Source organism: Microplitis demolitor, chromosome 1 (assembly GCF_026212275.2).
Source record: "Microplitis demolitor isolate Queensland-Clemson2020A chromosome 1, iyMicDemo2.1a, whole genome shotgun sequence".
NCBI classification, from domain to species: Eukaryota; Metazoa; Arthropoda; class Insecta; order Hymenoptera; family Braconidae; genus Microplitis; species Microplitis demolitor.
The window spans coordinates 1,068,774-1,096,593 of NC_068545.1; the positions used below are offsets into that span (position 1 = coordinate 1,068,774).

Consider the following 27,820-nt stretch of genomic DNA (forward strand, 5'->3'; position numbering starts at 1 on the left):
AGTTAATTGTTTACTATCTATTAATTTGTAAAAAAATTTTTCAAAGCGTAATTTTTGAATAAAAATGGAAATTGGGCACTGAATAGTTTATTTTATTTGAAAAATCGAAAGTTATGTTCGCATTTTATTTTTTTTATGCTCATGTGAAAAAAATTCGATATAAAAATGCTCCGAAAAGGTTCAAAACTGTGAAATTCAAAATTTGAAACAATACTGAGCTTTGAGTCGATCATTTTTGGAACAGAAAAAAATCAAAAGTCAAAAAAAAATTTTTAACTTAGGAGTTTTCCGGCTCGTTCACTGCTGTGACTTTTTCGAAAAATTTTTAAAAATAAATTTATTAATATGGGTGTCGTTATTTATTTGCTTGATTGAATTTCCAGATGAATAATTAATTATAAATTAAAAACATATGTAGGAGAAATAAATGATTTATAGTGTGATGGCAATTGATTAATTATACTGTTAATTAATTATTTAAAATGATTTGTAAACACACCTGGTGAAAACAAGGCACAGTAAAGTGACACTGAGTATCATCAATTGTTGACTTAAAGCTGATTGAGATCTCTGCATAGCTCTGTGTAAATCATTCTGAAATAAATAACAAACGTATTTCATATATATATATGACATATTTTACAAGTTAATTAAATGACAATTTATTTTATTCAATTGACTTTTCAAATTACGTTTATTTTAATTGACAGCTTGATATTTGAAAATTTTAAAAATCGTTGAAAATTTAATGGAAAATGTCGCGGTTACTTAATTAATTATTTAGTCATATGCACATAATCATTCAAATTACTGTTAATTAAAAAATTACATGTTTTTTTTTTTTTTTTTTTTTTTTTTTTATTAATGGAACTCTTTTATGAGGATAGTGTTATATATATATATCATTTTTTTTTCTTTAATGAAATTCGTTGACCCTTTGAAACACACGTGTGTTTTTTTTAGCTTCAATGACCCTTTGTAACTAACATGCTTTTTTCGAGCTTCGTTACACGTTACACGGATGGCGAGCGCGATGGTGCCAAATCTGCGAGCGTTACAAATCGAGGCAAGTGTAAACATTGAGTGGGCATACGAGTGAGCAACATTGCAAGTCGGCCATTTGTGACGCTCTCGTATTCCCTTTCGATTCGTTTTTCAGTTACTATTAAATTACTTTTCAAATATTTTTTGTTAATTTTTTGCAGGCTTGAATAAGAAAAAAATTATGTAAGCTGTCATCGGATTAATTTTAATAGAATGTTGTGTTTAATTTGAAATTTTATGAAAAGAGGCAATGTGAGTCGTAATCACTCGAAATAAAGAGGAGATTTGAGCAAAATGGAGTGACAAAAAAATTAATTTTCAAAATTATCCGTAATTTTAAAAAATTATTTATAAGAAATTTCAGGTCTCCTGGACTCGTTTTTCTAAAAAAAAATTTTTAAGCTGTTTTTTAGTTTATCAATAAAAAAAATTTATTGATAAAAGTTTTCGAGGCTACTCCATTGTGCCAAAAAAAAAAATTTATCGTATATAAGATGAAAAAAAAAAGTAATAAAATTTTACTTACAAACATATTTTCAAGTGAGTGTTTAGCTAACCAGCAATTCAGAAACACCGGTATAAATAGATTTCGCATCGGCGGATAGAGTATCTGCAAAATAAAAGTTTAATAATTCAAGTGGCCATTTCATACCGGAAACTTCAATGACATTTACCATATATCTAAATATATTTTCTATAAACTGAAATTGTTTTACGCTATATCATACTCGCATTATAAATCCATGTAATATATATCACTAATTGCAGTAAAGTACCCTTGTGGTAATAAATCGTCAGAGATAAACTCGATCGATTTTATTGATGCATTATATTTGCCAACACAAAAGCAAGTGAGATGATATTTAATACACGCCTGATGTATCTCATCAAATAAATACACCGATTCCCGGGTATTAAAAACATATTAATTGTTAATTGAATAACAATGTTAATTTTAAAAATTCAAATATCGTTTCAAGTAGTAAAGTATTCACGTGGAATCATTTAACTAGTTCGGTGATTCGTTATTAATTCAATTTATTCAAAAAAAAAAATTTATTCATTTATATATTTTATTTTTTTTATATTATTTGCATCCTATGATTCGCGTATTTTTTTTTTTTTTTTGTTTAACAAGCCTTATTTTTTATGTAAATACGATACACAAGTTGTTAAGGATAAAAAGGATTTTGATATCTCGAAAGACAATTTAGCAAAACGAAAGTACAAGGATACTTTTTTATTTTATTTTACTATTTGTTGAAATGTGCTGTGCACAGAACAAACGATTATTACTTTACGTAAATATATATATGTATATGTGTGTGTACTTGTGCTTCTATAAGGATAAAGGTATCCACTGATAGTTTTACACGGTTTTTGAACCAAATGACACGAGCAGTTAAACGTTTCCTTCTTTAAAACCTGATTTTTTCCACATCAAACGCATGTGAAAATTACCTGTCAGTATCATAATCAATAAAAAAAAAAACCGCTGAATATGTATTCATTTTTTTTTTTTTTTTTTTTTTGGCTACAAAATCATTAATTTTAAATTTTCCTGTCGAAAATATGTATAGCTTTTAAAATAATTGAAAATTTTATTTTTAGTTAAATTTTATTCGGAACATAAATTGCTGTATGTAATGTATATACATATATCAGAGTTACTATATTTTTTAAAGGAGGAAAAAATTTTTTATAACTGCGCAATAGTCGCAGTAGAAATTTAAAATGCGTTAGCAATTTCTTCTGGGTACTTGGGCGAAAAATTGAAAATCAATAATAAAGTCGCGCCTTTTTTTATGAATAAAAAATAGTTATTACAATAAATATATCGATATGTACCTGCGCGTATTTATCTTTTTTTTTCTAATTGAAAAATAATCATTAAATTAAAATCTGCCAAAATTTGCGGGGTTAATTTTTTAAAAAGCTCCGAAACTTCGATTTAAATCGAAATTTACTCCACGACTCGGAGTTTTGGAGTTTTTAAAAAAATCTTGCCGCATATGGAGTAAATAGAGTTTGTTTTTCCAGCGGGATGATTTGAATTTCATTTAAATCCACAGCCCGGATTTAATCTGCGTTAACTCCCCATATTTTTTAGTGTAAGATGGTATTAGTTAATGAATATTTCCATGTAAACATTACGTATATATATGAAATATAATTTAATTAACTGAGTTTCAGTTGCAGTTAGTTATGTCACGGATAATAGACTTAAGCTAATTAAATTCCCATGATAATATAATGACTGAATTTAACGTCATTATGGGAGCCGTGAGTTAGGTTGCAGTTGTTTAATCCTGACAAGATAAGAAGTATGTGTTGGTACATCATATATATATCATATATGCTATAATCGTGTTTGTATACATCACTAATCACGATCAGGATCGCTAAAACGATTAAATTATCAGTCATGTTATTTTCCAAATTAAATTTAAAAATTTTTATTTTTTTTGAACCTGGATGTTTTTGGAGACAAATTAACCATATTAATTTAACTATTCAGTGATAGTGTGATGCAATGTCAATGACGGCAAAGAGGAATGAGGAAAAGGTGGAGGGGGAAGAGGATGGCGTAAAGCACTTGAGACATCCTGGCGCCAAGTGTCCTCGATAGTCAACATCTACTGGTACTTAAGACACCAGTGCAAAGATATCAGTTTGCATTGACATTTTCTGTCACTATAACTAACTGCATCACACTTCCATACCTCTACTAGAGTACATATTTACTTTTGAATGACGTTAATTCAATTCAAATACTATAAATAGCTTGGTTTTTATTTTTTTTTTTTATTTTTTAAAGTTTCAAATTTAAATAAGTTGTAAGTAACTCACCGTTATTGTAAATGGTATCGTATTGACGAGCTCCAATATGAAGTGGAATGATAGTAATTGCTGCCACACATTTCCCTATGAACGTTAGAAAGACAGCTCAACTTACCCAGATATTTTACTTAACAATCTAATTATGAGGCTGATAATTTTTTAAAGCAAATGCTATATATAGGGTAGAGAAACCGACTTTTTGGCCACTTTTGAGCCAGTTGTGGACACTATCGGTAATTAAAATAAAGTATTATGTGTCCAAAAATAGAACAGTGGCCGAAAATGGTGGCTCTACCCTATCAGATTGTGCTCAAAATTATTTAGTGTGCATTTGAAAAAAATTTTCAAGGTATTTGGTCCTTATTTAAAATTTTGACAATTGGTTTTATTTTTAAAATTATATTGAAAAAATAATTTAAATATTTTTTGACAATTGGCAATGTTATAAATTTTGAAAAAAATATTTGAAAATTTTAATAAAGGCTGTTATGAGATAATTTTTAATTTTGTGAGCTAAATTATTTTGAACAGTGAGCGCGAAAAAAAGCGGTGCGAAATGACGGTAAAAGTATATATAAAAATAATGTGTATTATTCGAGCCTTTTAGGATGATTATTATATTAACGATAAAGCAGCATAAATTGAAACACATGACGACTCTCTAGGATTGAATATGCGGAATCTGCGATTCATAATGAAATTTTGGTGATTTAATTAGTGAGTAGAGCCGCCACTAAAATTCAATGTAAAGTCAATTAATTCCGGTGCCTTTGTCATCATCATTTTCTATTATAATCTATTTTGTTATCATTTATCGATTTGTCATTTGAGTAACTTGTAATTTTGATCATATTTCAGTTAAAACTAGTGGCCAAAAATCGCTAATTCAATTTCAGAGAGTACGTTATTACTTTTAATTACTCAATACCATTAGAAATTACACGGAAGTTTTTTTATAAAAATTAAGGAGTGAAAATTATGAATTAATTAAGAGGGGGAAAAATGGGCTCCGAAAATTTTGCCGCGAAATATTTGAAAGAAAAATATTAAGATGGAATAAAATAATAACCGAATTTTAGTAAATTTTTTACAGGGTCCATTTTACCCCAAATTTAAAAGTTTTTAATTTTCGACGCAGTGTATTGAGATCAAAAACATGGTAAGGAACAGAAAGAAGTAAACCAACTAAGAATTACTGAACATATGTAATTTCTTTTTTTTTAAGGGGTTCATTTCCCCCACCCTTATATTGAAAATAATTTTTTACTTTTTAAATCTCATTATAATTTAAATTAAGGCTTGAATTATACACATTGTTAGTAGAATAATGATTATTATTATTGAAGAAATATTTAAATTAAAATTTGAATAATGCAATTATAAAAAAAATTTCCTCTTTGATTCTGCAATTTCAGACAAATAATTTTTTTATATTGAGCTTTAAAAAAAATGACTTATTAAATTTATTACAATAGTTTTTAATAATAAAGTTAATAGAGATAAAAAATAAAAGAATTATTTGAATAGATAAGGAGTAAATCGATAAAAGGTGATAACGAATCCTATTACAATTGAAGTTAACAAAAGAATGGAATATTGTCAATTTGTAAGGCGCAGTTTTGCTAGTCTGTTTTTTTGTTTTATTTTATATTTATGAGAAAAATAATAAAGAAAAAGTAGTTTTTTTCCGTATCAGTGGATAGTGAAGTTGTATAAAGATGAAATAATAATAATAACGATAATAAAATAAAAAAAAAATGAAGCACGAGATATTGTCGGGCGAAATAAAAAATAAGAAGAGAAAAAAAGGAAAAATAAAAGAAGAGGAAGAAGAAGAAGAAGAATGAGGAGAGAAATCAGACAAAGGGGAATAACGAAAACGAACTCAATGTCCGTGTGAAGGATTCCAGATGATTCCAAGAGGAAAAGAAACTGCAACATGCAACTTTCAACAACAGCCAACACCTGTATTGCGATATCCGATGTGCTCAGATCGCGTGAAAATATATAAAGATATTTACTGCCTTCATATAAATATAATATTTTTACCTATATATTTTCTGCAAGTTAGATTTTAAAATTGCAATTTTGACCGCGACATTTCAATCTAGTTTTATATTTATCATACCAACATTTGCCATAAACTAAAAACTAATATATATATGCATATATATATATATATGTTTGCTCACCAAATACGAAAACACGGCAAAGAGACCTCAAAAAAATCGGCATGTATTCATTACTTTGATAGAGATGTTTAAAAATTTTTCATAAAAAACCCACCGCGAAAATGGACCGGAAATAAATAAAAAAAAAAAAAAATTAGGACGTGGAAAAAAAAGTAAAACCAGGAAACATGATATATCTTCGTGCGATATATTTATCATTTTTCTAACGTATGTGTAAATATATATTTATCAGATCATAAAGAACGAGAAAATATAAGTGAAGAGCACGAGAAACTCGGAAATCCAAAAGTGCTTGCTCTGTAGCAATAAAATATAATTTATATATTGCAAGACACGAACAATAAATACTTGATCCAATAAATACCGGCTCTGAAAAATAGACAGGTAAAAGAGGATTAATGTCGAGTAAGTAACATCTGAGATTGTATATCCTGTGCCACTACACATTTTCTTTTTACGTGAACTATTATATTTTGTCTGTCTGTACGAGACCCCGAAAAAAAATTAAAAAATTCAATACTTGGAATATTTAAAAAACTTAAATTTTCCCCGAATAGAAGAAGGATTTTAATAGCACAAGGATTTTAAATGCAAAGAAAAAGGAAAAAATCTGAAGAATTCGGGATTAAAAAGGTGAATTTTTTTCTCAGAATCTCGATTCAGTCCGAGTCTCCCCCGCATGTATATAAAGATATATAATAACTGGCATAGTTGGAAGTCCGAGCTCACAAGTCCAGAGCAACATATCAAGAGAACGTCAGGCATCACCATTCCAGTTTGTTTCAGTAGCATCACGCTTCAGGAAATAAGCAGCCGCAAACTTCTCTCTGGTCTCTGTTTTACTCTAGTCTAGTCTCCAGTCTCCGAACTCGAGACTCCAGACTCTAGACAATTATACATTCTAGTATACAAAGCTGTGAATTTGAAGATAGTAAATCAGTGGTAGTTTGAAATCTTAAAGGAATTATATGCTCAATGGTTGTGAAATTTCGCAAACGTTTGCTCACTGAGGTATTCAGTATAACTAATACCAGTAAAAACAATGAGATATTAAAGGCCAAATTGTGCTCAAGAGTATGAGAATGTTACTTAAATTTAGTGGATCTATATATATGTACATATATGTGTATATATGTTAAGAAAGAGAGAGACATGTAAAGTAAAGAGGGTTTGCGTAAATGCAATTTCAGTAGCGCGGCAGCATAAAGGTGCCGACGTGGTTGAAAAGGGTAAGATCGGGTTGGTCGTCTTGAAAACCTAAGAACCAGAACCAATCCTGTTACTTGGCATCCCCCAAAGCCCAACCAACGTTTTACCGTATAAGGAAACAGGCTTTTTGCAAGCAGTAGCGTCTGTGGTACTGCTGCTGCTACTTTTAACCCTCTTGCCTGCTCAATATTTTTTTTATTTTTAATATTTTTTCTCGTTGATGGTACTGAAGCACGGGCTTTATAGGTTCCCGAGGGTACTGCACACTTGTACGTCTCTTTAACCTTTTACTTGTGAACTTTTCTGACTTTTCTGGTGTGGATGCTTTTATACGAGCTACGATATGAAAACTACAACGAACAAGACGATGATGATGATGATGTAGATCCAGTGCTAGCGCTGGTGATTCTGAAGGTTGAGGTGGAGTTGAAGCTGGATATAGAAGTAGAAGTGGTAGAGAGCAAAAGACGATTTTACCGAGACGAGTTATCGTTCTATCGCTTGTACGTGCAGGATTCCACTTGAATTACCGATGGCTTTTCAACAGCTTGGGATATCGTGTAAAAGCAATCTCATCATAGTGGGTACGACCATCACCGCTACCACCACAACTTTGTGTATAAAATCCGAGACTTTTTTAATAGCCGTGCGGTGTCGATAGCGATGATGGGTTGATACTTTATTCTTGTGATTTTTAGATACATAGCGCGAGATTCAGAACAAAAAACAACCGGGTATTGTTATTGATAGCTGACTGAAGATATTAATCTCAAAAAATTTTTTCAAATTTTTTTTTCTTAGGCTTTCATTGAGTAAATTCATTCGCTCAAACTTTTTCACATTAAAAATTCATATTTGGGTAAATATTTTGCGGAAAAATTTTTTACAATAAAATGGTCACGATATTCAAGTAATTGATAGAATTTCACGTGAAATGAGTACCCACAACGATATATTTCGATAATCGATTTTTTTGGTAAAAAATAATGAGAATTTTGAACATTATTTTTTTTTGAAAAGCGAACATATCGATGTGGGTACTCTAACGAGAGGAAATTAAATGAGGAATCGAAGTGCACTAATGAGTTTGTGTTTTATATAAAAAAGTTTATAAATCGATATAAATTTCGTTGGAACGAAGCAATTTATTTCTGAAATAACGTAAACAAAAGCTATTTACTTATATTAATCGAGTTTGGGTGAGAATAAAGTTTTTATGGTGCAAAAGCATCTCACAGGAAATGCACATCCACTAATGATCGTCATCTAGATTGAGATTGAAGCACTTCCCGACGGGACGTCCTAGAAAATAAACCGAAGCCACTTAGTCCTCGTGTGTAATACACACGCCCTACCATCAATTCTCGACAACAAGGAATTCCGAGCGTATACTTTAAGCTCAACTCGGTCTGTTTCGCAGCTCAATGTGTCTCATGAGTGGCTCCGAGTGGAATAGCAAGTAAGCTAGTAAGTGTGGGAGATAAAAAGGAGAATCTAAAAAAAGGAAATCAGAAATAAAAAACCAGATAAAAAATATAGAAAAGCAAGATAAGGTATTTTCCTTTGAAGACAGCTGTTTAGATAGGACTTTTTATCCTTCAAAGCTTTTTTTTTTTACTATCGGGGCAAAAAAGGTTGCGTACGATTTATCAAAAAACATTATAAAACTAAAACAAATTCTCTTTCAAACAACTCACAGTCAATGTAAACACCTCGAATATATTTTATCTTTACGATTTATCATTTTTAACCTTCTGTATGTCGACTCATATTTACTACTTTTGGTTTTTATTTACTTTGCTAATTATATTTGCACATGATTATATTTTTTTATTTCGAAATTCAAACATGGAATCAACTGATCTAAATAAAAAATTTTTATTTTTATGGCGCGAATAATTTAAATTTTTGAAATTTTCAAATAATTGAAATTCATTATTACGAAAAAATTAAAACTTTTGTGACAAAATTTAATGCACTAGTGCGAGCAAAAAACATCTAATAAAAGTATTAGATTAGTAAACTTTTAAAATCTTAAATTCTTTAGTGTTTTACTTTACTTTGGTCTACCCTATAATTAATTTCCCTTATGAACATGATTCAATTAAACTGTTTGAATAGAGTGCTTTCAAAATACACTTTTAAATTACTTAGTGTTTCTTTACCAATTTTCGACTCTTTGTAAAGTATTGATATATTAAATAATAAAGTTTTTGGTTTTCAAACTCCCTATGACAAAAAATTACTGTCAATAATTTTATAAAAGAGTATTTTGTTCAAATTTTTATTTTTCGGAAGAATCAAAATTATTATTCGGGTAAAAAACTAAAATTAAGAATAATTTCGGTATTGGCTACTGAAATAATAGGTAGCAGCTACTAAAAAAAAATCAGTGGCAGCTACCAAAATAATTGGTAGTAGCTACCAAAAAAAATTGGTAACAGCTACCGACATAATTAGTAACATCTACTGAAATAATAGGTAGCAGCTACTGAAAAAAAAATCAGTGGCAGCTACCGAAATAATTGGTAGCAGCTACCGATTATTTCTTTCCGTTCATGTAAAAAAAATGTTATTAAAAAATTTTTTTTTGTAGATTTAAAAAAAAATTGAAAAACTGATCAAATAAATTGAAAATAAAAACTCTTGAAACAATATCACATAAATAGTAAATGAATTATTTCTCCCAAGTTTCCATTTCGTAACGAACTATCTTACTTGTATATTATAGCGGCAATTAAATTTAATTTCTTGAGTTTGTGCATTCATTTTAACGACTGTAAGCTTGCTGGGTATAATACAGGTCCTATATACCTCCAAGCCCTATATATGTGAAATATATATACATATATAAAGCAAAGATGATTTAGTTTGTAAGTGATTAAAATTTTTAACGCTCGTAGAGTTTCGTCATCCCGAATTTCACGATCCGTACACTATATACGATCAAAATATCAAAGTACAGACAAGTTGGCTCCATAGTGCACCAAATTCTGCTTATCGTACCTTCATATATAAATTTATGTACCTGCACTACTGGTACGAGAGATGAACTATCATCGATAATTTAAAGTTTAGGTCTATGGAAACTTTAGGGAAATAGTCCAGTCTACGGCCATATATATTTGGATATATGTATATATGGATGTATGTATATATGTACATATGAATATATGTATAGGTGTACGCATGTATATATGTATTTTGAGCTTTAAACGTAAACAGAATCCATCTGCGATGAAAATTTGTAATATCTAATAAAGCAGGCAAAATCTCGAGCGAAGTGGGTTCGAGTTAAAATGTTTATGGAAGCGTGAAACTTTGGATTAATATTCGTAGTTTATTAACATTACATATCCATATATAAATATATACATATATAACTTGTGTAAATACGCTGTATATTATTACACTAAATGAGTTTGTAATTATGATTAGTAACTGAAATTGCAGATTCGTTTTCGAGGAATATTAAATTTTTTGAACTTTCTGGCGCCTGGAAAGTTTTCCTAACGTGATAAATTTATAATTTATATGAGCACAGCTTAAAATGAGGTAACGTGCGGTGAATATGTGGTGAAAAAAAAAGATGACAATAAAGTAACATACCTTGTATCCGAGATAAGCGAGCAATAGCGCTTCGGTCAGTGATACGATTGCCAAAATCACCTGAACGACCCACAGTTCTAAAGGGCGTCTCACCCACAAAATAGCGTCCCAGTTGATGGTAGGGTGCTCCTGGAATGCTTCCTCTGTGAGCATTTGTGACGCCAGAATGTCCGACTTGTTTCCTGCTTCACAACCGTAACTGTCCGCACACAAAATTTAAGGTTTTTTTTAATCAAAAGAAAAAATAGTTCAATTCTAACCAGAAAAAAAATTTCTTTTATTTTGTTCATCGAAATTTAATGCATATGTCAAACATGATATGAAAATTTTATAAATTATTGCGGGAAATTTTGAATATTTAAAAAAAATTTGAATATGCGGATGTGAAATCAGCGGAAAACAAGAACATAAAAATTGAATTGAAATTCTGCACATTAATATCAAACTTTATTTACTTTATTTACTATGAAACTTGTTGATAAAAGTGTCCTCTTAATATATGTGTTCTTCTTTTACCATTTTAATCAACTACATGAGTTGCAAATACGATTTAACGCGCGAAAATTAACGAAAAAATTTCAGCCGATAATAAAAATGTTAAAAGCGTGCAATTTTTTGGAAAATGTATCGAAATTTTGGAACAATTTTATTATCAATAATCATTCTAGTGAACTTTCGCACAACCCGGGTAAGTTGGACCCCTTAACGTATATTAAGACTTAATTTTTAATTTTTAATTCTGAATCATCTGTCGGTTATGTGAATGAAAAAAAAATGACACATCAGTTTTAAATGGATAATTTTATTAACAAGGTAAAGTTATCCGGGTTAAGTATGTCTAAAATTTTTTTTATTTTAAAAAGTAAAATAAAATTATTTTCAATGCCCGAAGGTTAAAAATGTTATCACAGTAATTGGGTGTACTTACCATGCTGCAAAAGTAGGAACATTATCCGTAACAACTCTGAATATATATAGAAAACATGTTAGCAGCTTGAAGAAAAGATTTGCTACTCGTATCCTCAGACCTTAGAAAAAAGAAAATTTTTACTTAAAATAATTAAAATCTTAATTTTCGAATCCCTCATTAATTTCGATGGCATAATTTTTCTGAATTGCCTCATTAATTAATTGCGATAGTATAAACTATTATAATACGGCATTGAGTTTCGCTACATATAAATGTATGGCATTAGAGTTAATTAATTGCAACGTGTGTTTAGAGCACGCGGAACTTGATTGAAAAGGTATTGGTGGACCACACAAAGGAACTCTGCTACAGAAAGTCATAACTAAACATACCGCACCTACCATCACTAGCTTCACCTCTACCTGCTCCTCATTGACCTCTCGTATATTCACGTAAACGTTATATTCTATATATTGTTTCGTCACATGGCCTTTGGGGAAAACTCTGCGCATTCTACCATGTCACTGTATCGGACATCAAAAGATTTATTCGGATCCATTTTTTTTATCTTCCCAAAAGGACTAAATAAAAAATAATAAAAACAGTACCGCTACTTTTGACATTCTTTGAACAGGCACAGGCATGGCCGCGAATATATGTGGAGATATAGATATTGTATAGTTTGAGAAGATAACACTGGTTAAATTCGCGAAATAGCTTCGGTGGCGATGGTACAGTTATCTCAGTGATTGGAACGCCTGCATTCAATCATCCGACGCCGGATTTTTACTGATATTAAATTTATCGTATGCTACCGGGTGATAAACTACTGGATAATTGTAAAATATCATGGATCATAGCTAATAACAATCACTTTTTCTCTTATCTATAGTTTACTTTTTTATAGTATACATGACAAATGGGCATACGTTTGTTTTTGAGCCGGATGTGATGGAAAAGAATGGCTATTCATACTTTTGTTATTTTTTAATATTGATAATAAATAAAATACAATTAGATATTTTCAAATTTTGGGTTGTATAGTATACTGAGAGGAATGATAACTTTTCGAAATATTGTATTCTATTTTTACGAGAGATTATGCCATTGAAAATTGTTAATTTGATAAATTTTTACCGAAAAAATATGAAGATTTCATTGAAAATTGAAAAAATTTGAGTTTTTGGCCAGAAAATTATTCTTCTATTTTTTTTTCTTTTTTCAGTACAAGTATTTTTGTAATGAATATTTTGAAATTGTAATTTAACTGAAAATTAAGTGTCACTTAGACAAAATAATGATTTCTGATTTTCAATGAGATAAAAAAAAATTAATGTGATTTTAAAATTCACTGGGATTTTCAAAAGTTCGACATGATAAAAAATTTTCTATCGAAAATCGATTAAAAGACTATAGAGAATACTTAAAGGTTCTTAAACTCGTGCTTTGAATTTACGTAAGATAATTAGGTCATGAGTTATCGGTTTTCAAAGTCAAAACTTTCTTTTTCTATGATTGTCGATAACTTTTAAAAAAATCTTCAAACTTACAAACTCTCGTACTCGGAATAAGAGATTTTTAACTTATGACTTTCAACTGGAATTACTTCTCTACGAAATTTTTTAAATTCAAAAACTTCAGTTACTCAATTTCTCACGAAAAATTTCAAACTCAGAGGTCGCTAAAATTAATTTTCAAATTTGCCGCATTTTCTCAGCCATTGAAAAATTTACAATCGGAATTTATTTGGTCTAATTTGAATATCGACTTACTTGAACGTTGATTTTTTATAAAGTACAGCTGAAGACGTTCCTTGAATGTGTTTTCGTTGACGTAATACTCAACGCGTACTCTGTAACAAAAAATAATCAAATTATCAGCATGAAATATTTTCCAAAAATTCCGTCATATATTTCAATAAAAATATTTAAATAAAGTTTCAATCAGAAAAATTTTCAGACAATATTCGAATATTTCAGTCCAAAAAAAAATCTATCACCAAAAATGTATGAAAAACATATGAATAGACTTATAAATCTAAAAAGATTTGTAAATAAATAAAAAAATTTTTAATTGACTCAATAGAATAATAATATTAAATTATGCTGTACAAAGAAGTGCAATTTAAAATATCGTTGCATAAATGCATACATATAAGTATTAATAGAAATGCAAACGCGTCGGAATTATGTTTGCTAGAAATAGCTTGTTGTAACGTGACAACAAAGCCTATATGCTCTTTGTCTATAATACGCTTTGGCTCCATAATACGCGTTCCTTATATATACCTTCATATATTACATGCACATACATATATATATAATACTGATTGGTCGACACCTGGTTCTTTGACCTGACCTGGCACGAATCTTGGCGTAACTATCGCCGCAAGGTAAAAACCCGTAAAGCCTTTAGCCTCCGACTCACTTGCGCTCAAGTTTGCACCAGTTTTTGATTGATTAAAAAAAACCCTGATTTTCTTTCTTCCCACTCTTCTCTTTCTTCAGTCTCTGCATTCTTCTGCCCGTCAAACCTAACTAACCTTGAGGTGAGACAAAAAAGCTGGAGGTAAAATCACATGTGAAAAAACTTTTCCACAGAATTTTTCATCCAAAAATTGGGGCTTCATCGCAAATTCTTAAATTGTAATGTACTATAACTTAGCAATATATTACTCGAGCTGAAACTGACACTGACACTTGATAATTTTAGCGGCAGCCCAATAATAAAAAAACATGGACCGATACAGAGCCATTATTTTGTTTCTTTTTTTTTTTTTTTTTTTTTTTTGACGGAGGAAGCGGACTGCGAGATGGCCATCGAAGCGCGTAGGATTGAAGGTACTACACGGAAATTGAAATATCCAATCTTGATCCGGTGTTCCATGTCAGTGAGCATAAAAGTTGGCTTCGATGATGCGAGTCAATGCAAGATAACGTGTATATTTAACAAGATACTCTGTACTGTGTACTGTGTACTATAGCGCACAGTGAATTCTTGATTCTGTGTGTCTGTTGGTACACAGGGACATAAAAGTGTTCTCACGTAAATTCATGTTTAAATAATACTGCTCGTTCAGTATCACTCATACCTCGATGTCGCCAGTCCACTCATCCATAAATACGGCTATTTCTTTTTTAACGACACCATAAAGTGTTGCTTTGTTATTGCGAGTAAATGTTTTTTCAACCAATGCTATTTCGAATTCAATCCTGGATACGTTTTCACAATCTCTGGATTATTCAATTCCTTTTTATTTGTTATTTAAAATATCCTAACAATTAGTGACTAAATTTCATTTTTCTTCTAAATAAGGACCGAAAATTCTTCTTTCTCCAATGGAAATATTAAATTTCACTGGTTCAATTTTTATAAAAATATGAAAACTTCTTTAATGATAATTGAATTTCCGTCTTATTATTTTTTTTTTACTGAAGGAAAAGATTAATTTCGGGATCAAAAAAGTGAATTCTTTCTTAATGCTCTCATTTAATCCGGCCCTTGACTAATTAATTATCTAATTTAAATAATTAAGTAATTAGATAGTGAATAAAAAAAAAATATGAACTCTCGAAAGTCTTGATCTCGAAAAAGCGACTCTTTAAACAATTTTTCGATAGTAAAAAAAGTTAAGTGTAATAAAAATAAGTTTGAATGAATCGTCTGGGATTAACGATTGATTTTTCAATGTTAAAATTTTCCCAGTAGTCTTTGGCGCGTAAAATGGGTAGAATCGGTTTCCGTTTGACGTCGCATCCCACAAGTATACTAGAACCTTGTATATCTGACAGGGTTTTCTGGTGGGAGTGGTAGTAGTACGACACAACGTTTGCTCCGACGTTCGATAACCAGCAGCCTGAATACTCTAAAGTTGACTCGTACTCAGTTCCGAACACCGGTTCGACCAATTTCCAGCTTCAACGCTCCAGGGATCCACGACACTAGACGGTAAAATGTACAAGACTACGTTTAAATTGAGCATTAAATAAAAATCAAATAAATAAATAAATCAATTTAAGTTTAAATTAAATATCGAATAGTTTTGATTAGGGTAATTGGAATGGAATCAGATGAGGATATTAGATTTAACCGATAACTTTGTATTCATGTTAAGATTTAAATTGCCAACTGGAGAGTCAAACCCACAGTATAACCAATCGAGTACGAGTAAAATCGAGGAAAGTAGAGGTAACTTTAAGATTAGCTGAGGGAGGAAGAAAAGTAAGTAAGTCGTAGTCACTCGAGCGTAGAACAACGTACTCGAATGCTCTTGACCCGTTCCTACTTTTACAAATCGAGTATTTCTGCCTCTTCCTTCATCCCTCTGTCTCTTTACCACCTCTTTATCAACTCAACTCAACTTAACCTCTAACTCTAGCTCTAGCTTTAACTCTAGCTCTACTTTATACCTCAACCTCTGCCTCTACCTCTACCTCTGGCTTCTTCAACTCTTACTCTTTATATATATCAGTGCATTGTCAGTGTCTGTCAATGTACAAGTTGTTCGCAAAAGGTTAGATGACGTCCCAGTTGTTAAGTGGGATCGGTAATTCGTAATAAACTTTATCTTTAGCTCTCTTTCTCTATCGAAACGTCTTTATATTGACGCATCAAGTACACAGTCGCCGACTAGATCACAGACATATATATTTATATATGTATGGATGTATGTATATATATATTTAGGTGTCTTTGGTAGTCGTTGAATCTTACAAGTGTGTTAAAGGCACACGTTGGTGTTGGAGAGAAATTCAATTAGTTCAATACTATAGTAGGTATGCTCTAACGAATCAATTCGGCTTGCAATGTTCCTCGATGCTGCTTCTATTGGTAATTGAGCTACTCGTGAAATGTCAACCTACTTCTATATCTATCGCTATATAGATGTATACTGGGTTGAAAATTATTTTTCTTATTTTTGTCAGATATTAGTTTTGGCCGAATCTTAATTACTATCGAAATGAAGAGTGAAAATTATTTGGATGATGAAATTTTGAAAATTTTCAAAATCATAAATATGATTATTTTTAATTTTGATGGAAAATATTCAGTAATAAATTTACGCATCGAAAAAATAAGAAAATTTTCAAAAAAAATCATAAACAGCTGTCTCTAATCTTTGAATATTAAATTTAAAAATATATTTTCTCGCTTTGATATGAGTAACTGACCATTTAGAAAAGTGAAATTTCAAGCTGTTGAGTTAAATTTTTCTACCAAAATTATTAATTTTTCATGATCAAAAATTCATTGAAACATAGAAATTTACTAAAGAATAAAAACAAAAATTTGAAAATTCAAATTTTAAATATTCTGATTTTCGGTTGATTTTTTTTTCGACTATTCTATAAATGAGGGTGTAAAAAATCATGAAAGTAGTGATAAAAAATACAAGATGTCTATTTTCACATTTTAAAAAATATTAAATTTGAACGACCTGAAAATTTTTTGACCCCTCAAATTTTTGGAGGCAATGACACTCGAGGTATTTTGAGGTGAAACTGAAAAATTAAAAATATATCAAGAGATGAACATAGTCAATAAACAAATTGATAAAAAAAATACTAAAATATTGAGAATTAGACTAGAAAAAATAATTAGAAACTTTTGCCGCAACGCGGTAAATTTAACTGGTGTAGTTATAGTCACGCACTGAGGTCTGTTTATATAAATATATATACGTATGTTCATGTATTATGAACATGTTGATATATGCATGTATAAGTAGAGATAGTAGAGAGAAAAGTAAAGGCTTTCACAGGTATTATCCTGCGGCGTTCCACTGCCAATTTACTCGGACAAACTTGTCACGCAAACTTGACGACATTCACGAGCGATTAGACTTGCCTCTAGCTCTATTTTACCCATTTATATTTTTTATTAAAAAAACATGTCTAACTATTTTAATGTAATGGCTGTGGTGGCTATAACTACAACGGCAACAACAAGTAGGATGTGATAGTTCAGGTGGATGCGGACATGGATGAACCGGACGGATTGCGTGCATAACAATCTGAAGTTGCGTGACAATATTTCGATGTCAAGTGAAACTGCGTCAGTTAATAAATTTAATTGAAACGGAAACTTTGTCGTGTCATATGTCTCTAATACTTATGATTGATATTTATAAATATTTATGTACAAACTTTTAATATATTAAATTGATGATTTTTTAAAGCGATTATGCTTTTTTTAAATTTAATATTTATGACTAATTTATTATTTATTGTCATGTGGATAATTATCCGACCTACTTCGATACTGTCAGCTTTTTTTATTCGAGTGAAACATTTATAAATAATTAAGAAAAAAAATCAAAGTCCGATTCAACAATTTCTTTTTACTTATAATTTTCCCATAAATTTCATTAAATTAAAAACTGAAAAATCAGGAATGATTTCGGATCTGAATTTTATTCCGTTTATTCCGAAAATTAAAAAAAATTTTAGAACAGTGGTGAAATAAAATAATAGAGAAACAGAAATAAGCAGTCTGGCTATCAAGTTATTCCATTGGAGGCGGCTTTTATCATCATTTTAAATTTAATTGTGGCACAGTAAGTGGTCATTCTATATCTCAAAAGTATATCTTTCTCAGGTCTTTCAGAGTTGAATGTACCCTTGGATACTATTATACTGCTGTGCATGCGAATGACAGGATTTATACACGAGTTATACTGCCGGGGTTTTAACAACTTATTCCATCAGCTCAATTGAATTTTCCTTAAATAAACTGTTTGTATTAATGTATATTAGATAATTAACTTTTATTTACAAGAAAGAAAAGTAAATGTCGGAATGACAGCATAAAGTAACACAAATTGGTTGTTTTTGTTAAAGTAATCTAAAAGACAAATTCAGTAATTTTAAAAAAAATTTATATGCCGAGTTTATTTTATTTAGTTTTATTTGTAAGTCTATTTGTATCGTAATGCGGACTGTGTAAGCAGTGGCTGTAGCGCCATTTTCTGGTGGCACTCAACCGTAATATTCCGGGTGGTCCTAGGTAATTTTAAAGAAAAGACATACTGGAGAAGAAGAAGAAGAAGAAGAAGTGGAAGAAGAAGAAGAAAAAAACGACATAGAGTAGCTGTGTGACGGTAAAGAGACATTCCTGTAAACGCGTGTACGTGCAACGACGCGGTCGACACTTCCGGTGAGATCCGAGTGCCGTGTAATGCCGAGTAGACGTTATACTGTAGAAACATAAATCCCCAGAGCAGCGTATCCACGTCACGTTCGAGGACAAGCTCTGGTACAACCAGAGTGAAATGTAGTCCAACATATAAGAGCGGGATTTACGATTACGTCTTCGTCGATTGATGTCTTAATCATCTATTTATTATCATTTTTTTTTACTCATAACTATTACTCTTAAACTGTGCAGCAAATTGACGGAAATTTGTTTTTATATTTTTTCGGAGTAGAAGAAATAATTTTTCAAAATTCTCTGACTCGAGTGACGATGAAAATTAATAATAAAAAAATTTTCATCGAAATTTTTTTTTACATTTTCAAATTTTATCAAAAATGACTTTCTTTTTAAGGCAACCCCATTTTGGCCGAAAATAATGAAGTTTATTACAAAGTTTTCCACAAATTTTTGGGTTTTACGCGTAATCTCAACTTCTGCTACATAAAAAAATATCCGTAGCTTTTTACAGATAAGTAAAATTTTTTTTTTTAGAGTAAAATGTGAAATTGCCGTAGGTTTAAGTCAAAGTTAACAGATAGAGTAATAAAAGTCATTGAAGATTGAAGATTGAAGACGAACAAAAGAGTCCAGTGTTCCAGGTTGCATTTATCTTAAAGATATGATTGCTCAAGAAAGCTTATTTCCCAATGGTACTATACTTCGATTTGTCGTGGTTACACCTTCTCATACCCTCAACACTTTTACACGTTACTCATCATTCCACCATCTTAACTTTTATATATAGATATATGTTTGAAAGTATACATAGAAAAGAAATAAAAGATAAAAGTCACAGCCCTCCCGAGAACTGCCTCGTTATTTGAGCAGACAAATGTCAAGAGTCCTCAAGTAGGTATTGCACGAGTGGTCATCTTCTTGTCTCTTCAATGGGTGAAATCAAACTTTTTTACACTTCTTCCTTCTCGCTACACTTCCTCTCAATGATATTTTTAAAAAAATTTCATTATTAAAAAAAAAAAAAGATAAAACTTTTAATGAGTGGAAAAAAAGCAATATTTAGATAAGCTTTATGGTAAAGTAAGAAATTTTTCGACATAATAATTTGCTCGTTCAGACATTGAGGGCTCTGTAGAAAGCTATTAAGACACAATTCAAAATCAAGATCAAAGGCTTTACTTAACTTGTGTTGGGTTGGGTTACTTTGCCGCTCATACTTGCGGTCTAACTTTAATATTATGTGAAAATTAAGAACCCCCATTTTGAGGGTTTATTTGACAAGTTCTCTTAAGTAAATAACTCGAGAGTAATTAACTTATATCTATTAAAATTGAATACCTTAATCTTAGCAATAATTAAAATTCATTATTCATTCTTGGAAGGGTGCCCGAAATACACTTTTTTTGCCTGTCTCTAAATCCTTTTTTGTGTTCGTATATTTTAGAAATAAACTAAATTTTAAGTTGATCTTTCAAATTTTTTTTTTTCCTTTTTGGACAAAATCGTAGAAAAAATAATTTATTCAACGAATACTAGGATTTGCATGTGAACTTATTTTAGAAATATGATTTTAGAGTATGAGATGTACCTGAAGATCGCAAAGTTTTTCACCAAACAAAAATACATGGATTTGCTGCATTGCATGTTTTTGCATAAACGAAATGAAAAGTAAAAAATCTAGATCTTGATTTCTTAAGCTTTTCGTACATTAGCCCCAATTATTCCTTAAGTCCCCTTTCAGCAGCCAAACCAAAAATTTTTGTTTCGTTGCGCGAAAAACGCTTTGATTCGGAGGAACGTAAAACGATGAAATTATTGATATGAAATTTTCGTTTGGAAGATTATGATAAAGTGAAGGATTTATATGACTAAACAAATTGAAAAGGAGAAATTAATCTGAGCATTAAGAGGTTAACCACAAAAGCTATTACTGGAATTCATTATAATCATAACAATAATGAATTTGAACATCGACGTATCCAATTAGATATAATCATAGTGATATATGTACATATATATAACCTTTTTGAGTTTTCGCGACAACTGGGACAGAGATTGTCAGTAGTCGGCTGTAGCTTAAAGATTAATTTGATCTCTCCATAGAATATAATGTCACGATGATCGTTTAATATAACCTTCAAAAGTATACATTTCATAGTCGAGAACTAATCTCCTCTGGACCTTTTATAAAACCGTGACATTTAGTCAGTTCTCATTCTCTCCGACCCCTTCACGTTCTCTACCTCGTCCACCCTTGCTCTCTAAGCTTAAACCCACTGCCACCGTACCGCTCATTCCTATTCTACTGTATACTCATTCTCTTGCCAGGATTTTCTCTTCACGGCAATCACCCGAATCCAATCGTCAAGTCTTGGAGCTTCAATTTTAAAAGTTGAATAAATTTTTACCTTTTTTTTGTGTGTGAGCTCTTTATTTCTTTTTTTTTTTTTTTTCTTTTATTTTTTCAGGTCCGACAGCAGGGCACAGGATCCGTACCGATTGCTACAGAGTAAACCATTCATCCTACTCTTTTACTTTTTATTTATCCCTCCCTCTCTTTAGAGCTTTACATGGAAATTGCTGAGCTGGAATATCAGTCATCCTAACTATACCCACTCTTTTCTATCACTCCTTTTTCATTCACACTTTTTAACAATTCTAAAAGTTGATTGCATTTTAATTTTTTTTCTTTTATTCATCACCAGATAACATTCAATGACATTTCGAATTAATTTTTATTCATTCCGTCAATTTTTTTTTTTTTTTTTTTTAATTATACAAAATTAATTGTGTCGGATCAAACAAACAAATTTCACCCCTACACTGAATGTCAGACTGATAAAAAAAATTTGGAAAAAAATGTCGCCATGGATTTTGTGACAGAAATTTTTTTCAAGGAAAGAATATTGAAACCTCGTCATAGATTTGTGTGGTATAAATAAAATGGAAGTATGACCGGTATTTAAAATCAAAACAATAAATTTTTTCGAGTTTTCTATCATGTCCCATCTCATATATATAAATATATTGATATATGTATTCAATTGAAGCGGTTGAAAAAAAACAATCGACGTGTCCTACTTCTGTCAATTGTGAATTCAAAAAATAATGAGTTCTAGCTCAATGATTATTTTAAAATTCGAAAAAAAAAAAATTTTGATTTAATAAAAGTAAGGGAAATATTTAATATTTTTTGGTTATGTTGTTTTTATAAAGACTTTATTTTTATTTTCAACTATTGAACCATCAGTTGTCTGTATCAGCAGTAGCAGTAACAGAAAAACTCGAAGCTTGTGCAATTTAACTTGAGTATGGAGCAGGTTCATTTGGTGTGTTCCAATCGGTGTTTCTAGCTATTCTCATTCGTCACTTTGATTGCAAGTGAAAATATACAGAGGAAAATAGTGAGTGAACGAGCGAGGGCTCGAGATAAATAAAACATTGGAAATAATAAAAGGGGGGAGGGGGAATCAGTCGTCGAATCGAACCGAGCTTTTGGCCGCTACTGTCGGACTGCGAGAGACTACTGTTACAAAAGGGGGTAACGTAAGTTTAATGAGTTAATGCGTAATGAGTATCACGTTTTTGTGTGCACAGTAACACTGGTAATGGTCGATAACAAACAACCAGTCGTTTGATTGTCATGATTACTGAGGAAAACCAATTAAAGGATTTTAGTAATTCGGTCGTTCTTGTTACAGACCGAAAATTGATGGAAATAATGATGGATTAATTAATTAGTGGGCTTGTGATATTCTATAGCTGATAGTTGATATACATAAATATATGTGTACGTATATAAAGTTATTATTGGTGGATCTGATGTTTGGTTTTGATTATTTTTGTTTTTAGAGAGTGCTTTATAAATGACAGTGATCGATGGGCAGGTGATGTTTTATGGAGATGACGTTGAATTTTTACTGTTTATGATGAAGATTAAAATTTTTATATTTATGTTTTGACAGGAGAAATTGAGAATTTATAAACTCTTGTAAATTTACCTTGTTTTTATATTGAAAATATATTTTTCATTGGTTTTTTAATTCTATTCTCGTAAAACGAATTTAGAATCCGTTTTTTTTTTTTTTTTTTTTTATAATTGAATAGGGTGAAATCGATAATAAAAAATTTATCTTCCGGTCAAAAGTGTAATTAAATAATTTTTTTTTTTTTTTTTAATTTTGAAAAATTTTTTAAACTGTCAAAGTAAGCTATGATTTGAATCCATGAGAAAAAAAAATATGAATTGATTCCGTAATTTTTCCCTCTCTTATTTAATTACTTCATCAATAAATAATTAAATATTTGAATTATGATTAATGAAAGCCCACAAATTTTTCCGAGTTAAAATATTGAATAAAGACTTGCTCGGACAATTTAATCGTAAATTAATTAATAATTAATTTAAACACGAGGTAATTTGTGACAAGAATTTTAATAAAACTTAATGAGAATTAATGAATATTTTTTAAATGAAAGGGTGTAAAATTTTATCAATTTTCTCATAAAAAAAAAAAAAAAAAAAAAAAAAAAAAAAAATATGGGTAATTAAATAAAATTGATTATCAAGATGTCTATTTTACCTTAGTATTATATTTTTTATTAATAGAATAAAAGAGCTGAATATTTAGTCATTTGATTGTCAGAAGTTGAAAGTTATCACGCTAATAATTGACAAGTGAGACAAATGAAGATGTTTATCTAGAACACCCTATTACAGATTTAGTATTTGAGTAAGAGCACGTGAGTGAATGTGGGTGTGTGTGTTCGTATGTTTGCCGGAGGTTTAAATGTATGTTTTGAAAGACTGGCAAGAGTACTGATAAGGCTGTTGAATGATTTTCCGGGAGCAGTGAATATTGGGTTTGCGTGTTGTCTAGCACATAACGAAAGGTATGTACTTATGCGATCGATTCGTTGGTGTCACAGTCTGAACATTGACGGAGTTTCGTCGGCTATAATTCACCTCAATACAGTGCATGGGTATTATTGTCCTGGACGTATTGATCCATTGAGGAAAATTATTATTACTATTTTTTTTTTTTTTAACTATTGTTTTTCTTTTAAACATTTCTATATCATACCTGCACTTGTACATTCGTATTCAGTGCTCACATATTTTTGTTGAATTTACTACCAGACATTTTAACTCTCACTATTATGTTTTTTTGTGTCTCTTGTCACGAATACGTCAAAAGAAATTTTTTATTTTTTTAAATTTACTCTTTTAAAAAATTTTAATTAAAACTCATTATCAACTTTTTTTTCAATAAAAAAAAAATATAAAAATTTTGAATTTATATGAAAGAAAAAATTTTATTTTTATCTCTTAAATAATTAAAATATCTAAGTTTTGAATTTTATTTTATTTTTTTTGTTATTTTGTATTTTTAAAAAAGTTATAAGTGTAAAAATTTTTTTTTTACATGATAGCACTTTTTTGTTTAGTTTTTTTAGTAACAACCCCTGAGAACCTCAGCAACTTTTTTTTACTCTCCATTCCCACTTGGACTTTTAGGAGTTCTGGCGGAACTACTTTACCATCTCGACCCCACTCTGGATCGAGCTTTTCTCGTTATCTGTATAAAAAAGTCTCGTAACTAACGAACGACTGAGAGGAGAAGAAGGGGACAGAAGAAGAAGGGGAAGGATGGACTAATGAACGAATCCTTTTTGACATTAAGGCAATCGATGCAATTAGTTATCAAATTGGAAATTAATATATTCGAGAAGCGTGACTTGAAGATATATATATAAATATATAAATATATATATATATATATATATATATATATATATTGAAGTGTAGTGTAGTGATCATTCGTCTCCTTTGCTCAGGTTATCCTTCTTACCCTCATCGCCCTTGACTCTACCCACTCAATTTCTCTTTCTTCACCCCAAGAGACTTTACTTGCCTCAACTTTAAATTCCATTGAATTATTTATTGATATATATCTCTTGACTGTCGTTCATTTGCGACCATTTAAAAGTCACTAACATTTAATGGCTTTGTTAAATTATTTATAAAACGTTATTTAACTTGTTTTTATAACTTTTTCTTCTATTACTTTTCAAAAGGGTAGAGGTGACGTTTTTTTGCGACTTTAGGGCCAGTTTTGGACCCTTGAAAAATTTAAATAATATAATTTGTAAAAGACGCAATAGCATAATTAATTGAAATAAAAAAATTTATTTTAAACCCTTTCATTAATTAAAATAAAGTATCAAATGTCCAAAAATGGAACAGTGGCCACAAATGCTACTTCTACCCTAATTATTCTCTTGTAATTTTTTAATTAGATTTAATAAATGGATTTTTTAATTCAAATTCATTATTCAAAATTTAATAAATGAGTAAATTCATAAAAAAATAGAAAAATCTAATTTCGATATTTTTACAAAAATGTCGATATTGAATTTTATGTCAGAAAAATTAATTAAATAAATAAAAAAAAAAAAAATGATTATAAATGTCTCGATAAATTGTCTAATAATTTTTGAATTTAAAAAAAAATGATAAATTATTAAAAAAATAAATATATGAAAAAATTGCACCTGTAGTTTTTAAAATTTTCTACAAGTGCATATTTTTAGTTTTTTTTTTATTTACAATTGATTCGTTAAAAAGAAGATCCAAAAATTGTTAACTGTTTGTCTTGGAGATGATTGAAATCAACTGATTGCCTTTACAAAAAAATTAACACAAAAACTTATTATTTTTTTAAACTGTACTATTTTCCACAAACTATTATCATGAAACAATAGTAATATCCATAAAGACTAAGTGCATCTGATATAAATACACGATATTATTTTACTAGAGTCAGTAGCTTACAATTGTCACGACAACTCATGTTTTATTGAAGTGCCTTGATCTAGCGTAGTCTGAAACTCTGATTTTCCAGACACAAGTATAAGGATCCGACATTTGAGAGGTTGCCTACAGCAATTCAAAAACTTTTACTCCCTTCGCGCTTTCCCCTTTCCCGCGGTTCCATTTTTACCTTCGGCCCCTCACCCCCAGTCGTAAATGCTACCAACGAAAGTACAATCGAAATGGCAATGTGCATTTCGTCGGTAAAGTGCTCTCAGGCAAGTGAGTCAAATTATTGGGTAGACTGTGTACTCACTACTTCTGTTTCTCCTACACACCAACATCCAACTCACTTACGAGAGTTTATACCAAACTTTGAATTATAAAGAACAATACACTTTCAAATATTTATCGACCACTTGCCTTTCGCGGCTCATCATTTTACTTTTTTTTATCTTTTGCTTTACTCTACATACTTTAGCTCAGACGAAAAATAAATGTTAAACTTTATTCTATCAACCAAAAATTAAATATTTGACTGAAAACTTATCGAACTTTCTTTTCGCTAAAAATAATTCTACTTTTTTTTCATCAATTATTCTGTGCTCAAACGATTAACAAGAATACTCTCATTCAATATTTAAACACCAGTCAAAGTTTTCTAAATATAAAAAAAAAGTCTGCATATAAATAGAGTGAAATATGGTCAAGTTTATTCTATAAACTTATAATTTGTTATTGTCAAGTTTAATGAAGTTAAAGTTGGATTTAAAAGTATACCCGCTGTCATAAATAATAAACATCTTAACACATCGATCTACGTCATATATTTTACTAGGAAATGCTGGTTTATAATTTCATATAATTCATGATAATAGCAGGCACAATGATAACAATAACAATAACTATAACAATAATACTAATACAATATACAGACAGTTGAAGTAAACAATACCTTGGAATTCTGTCGTAGCTGTCCCAACTAGTAAGACAATTGTAGCTGCTATATCTACTGGAGGTCGCCATTTCAATCATTCCCACTGATTATATCATTGTTTAACTATCGATACAACTTACAGCAAAACTACGCACTCAAATTTTATTCTCAAAATATAGAGCCTATTTTTGAACCGTCCGCTCAGAGCTCACTGTCACTGTCAATAATTCCCTTCCTGTCCAATGCTACGTTCAAATAAATAAAAAACCCCACTACTACGTTCAAATGACCCTTAGTGTTTTTTTATTTTAATTTTTTTAGCAGAAACACTCAGTCAAAAAATACATTTACTTCGGGACTAAGACACTAGATATTTGGACCACGATTACTAGTTACTTTTCCATTGGACCATTACGAAACACGACACGTGTTACTAATTTTTTTTTTTTTTTTTTTTTACTTAATATTTAGTCCGTATTATTTATTTTAATTAATAGACTTAATTAATCAATTAATTAATTAATTAGTTATTTATTTATTTATAATATACTACGTTTTTGGACCCGCCAACCAGCGTTCGATAATAATAATTAAACCTCCACTCATTTATTAATATTAATATTAACCTTTGTCTACATTATTTTAATTAAATATTCGCTGTACGAGCGATTGGTCATTTACAAATTATTTTTTAAACTAATTATAGATACATATTTATTTAATTATATTTATCTCATTGTTAACTTTTATTTTTAGTGTTAGTATATTATTATTATTGTTAGTGTTATCAATGTATATACAAATGCACGCATCAGTTTTTACGTTAAAGACTTTCATGACTTGTAATAAAAATGAAAGAGTAAAAAAAATAATTTAAGATATAGTGTCAATAAATTTACATTAAATATATTATTATTATCAATTAATGTGATCGATGTATATCGAAAAATATCAGAGTAACAGTGAAAAATGTCTAATAGCTCTGGTATAAAAAGAATTCGATGATAGTAATTGATGATGTTGAGATACCGCTTTTAGACAGACGAGAATTTACAAATCGTCCGGGAAACAAATGTGAACCCTGTCACCCTTAACACGTTGACGGACACCTC

At 30.1% G+C, this 27,820-nt stretch overlaps 1 protein-coding gene across 1 annotated transcript in view; it reads right to left on the reverse strand.

The window, feature by feature from the left end:
* The window catches only part of LOC103569783 (potassium channel subfamily T member 2), a 60,318-nt gene that overhangs the window by 26,737 nt on the left and 5,761 nt on the right, over positions 1-27,820 (reverse strand). The window contains exons 2-7 of the mRNA XM_053741969.1: positions 13,578-13,657; positions 11,824-11,923; positions 10,896-11,094; positions 3,895-3,969; positions 1,571-1,654; positions 500-594 (exon numbers count right to left, since the gene is read on the reverse strand). Of these exons, the coding sequence (XP_053597944.1) occupies positions 500-594; positions 1,571-1,654; positions 3,895-3,969; positions 10,896-11,094; positions 11,824-11,923; positions 13,578-13,657 (633 nt within the window). The remainder of the gene's footprint in view (positions 1-499; positions 595-1,570; positions 1,655-3,894; positions 3,970-10,895; positions 11,095-11,823; positions 11,924-13,577; positions 13,658-27,820) is intronic.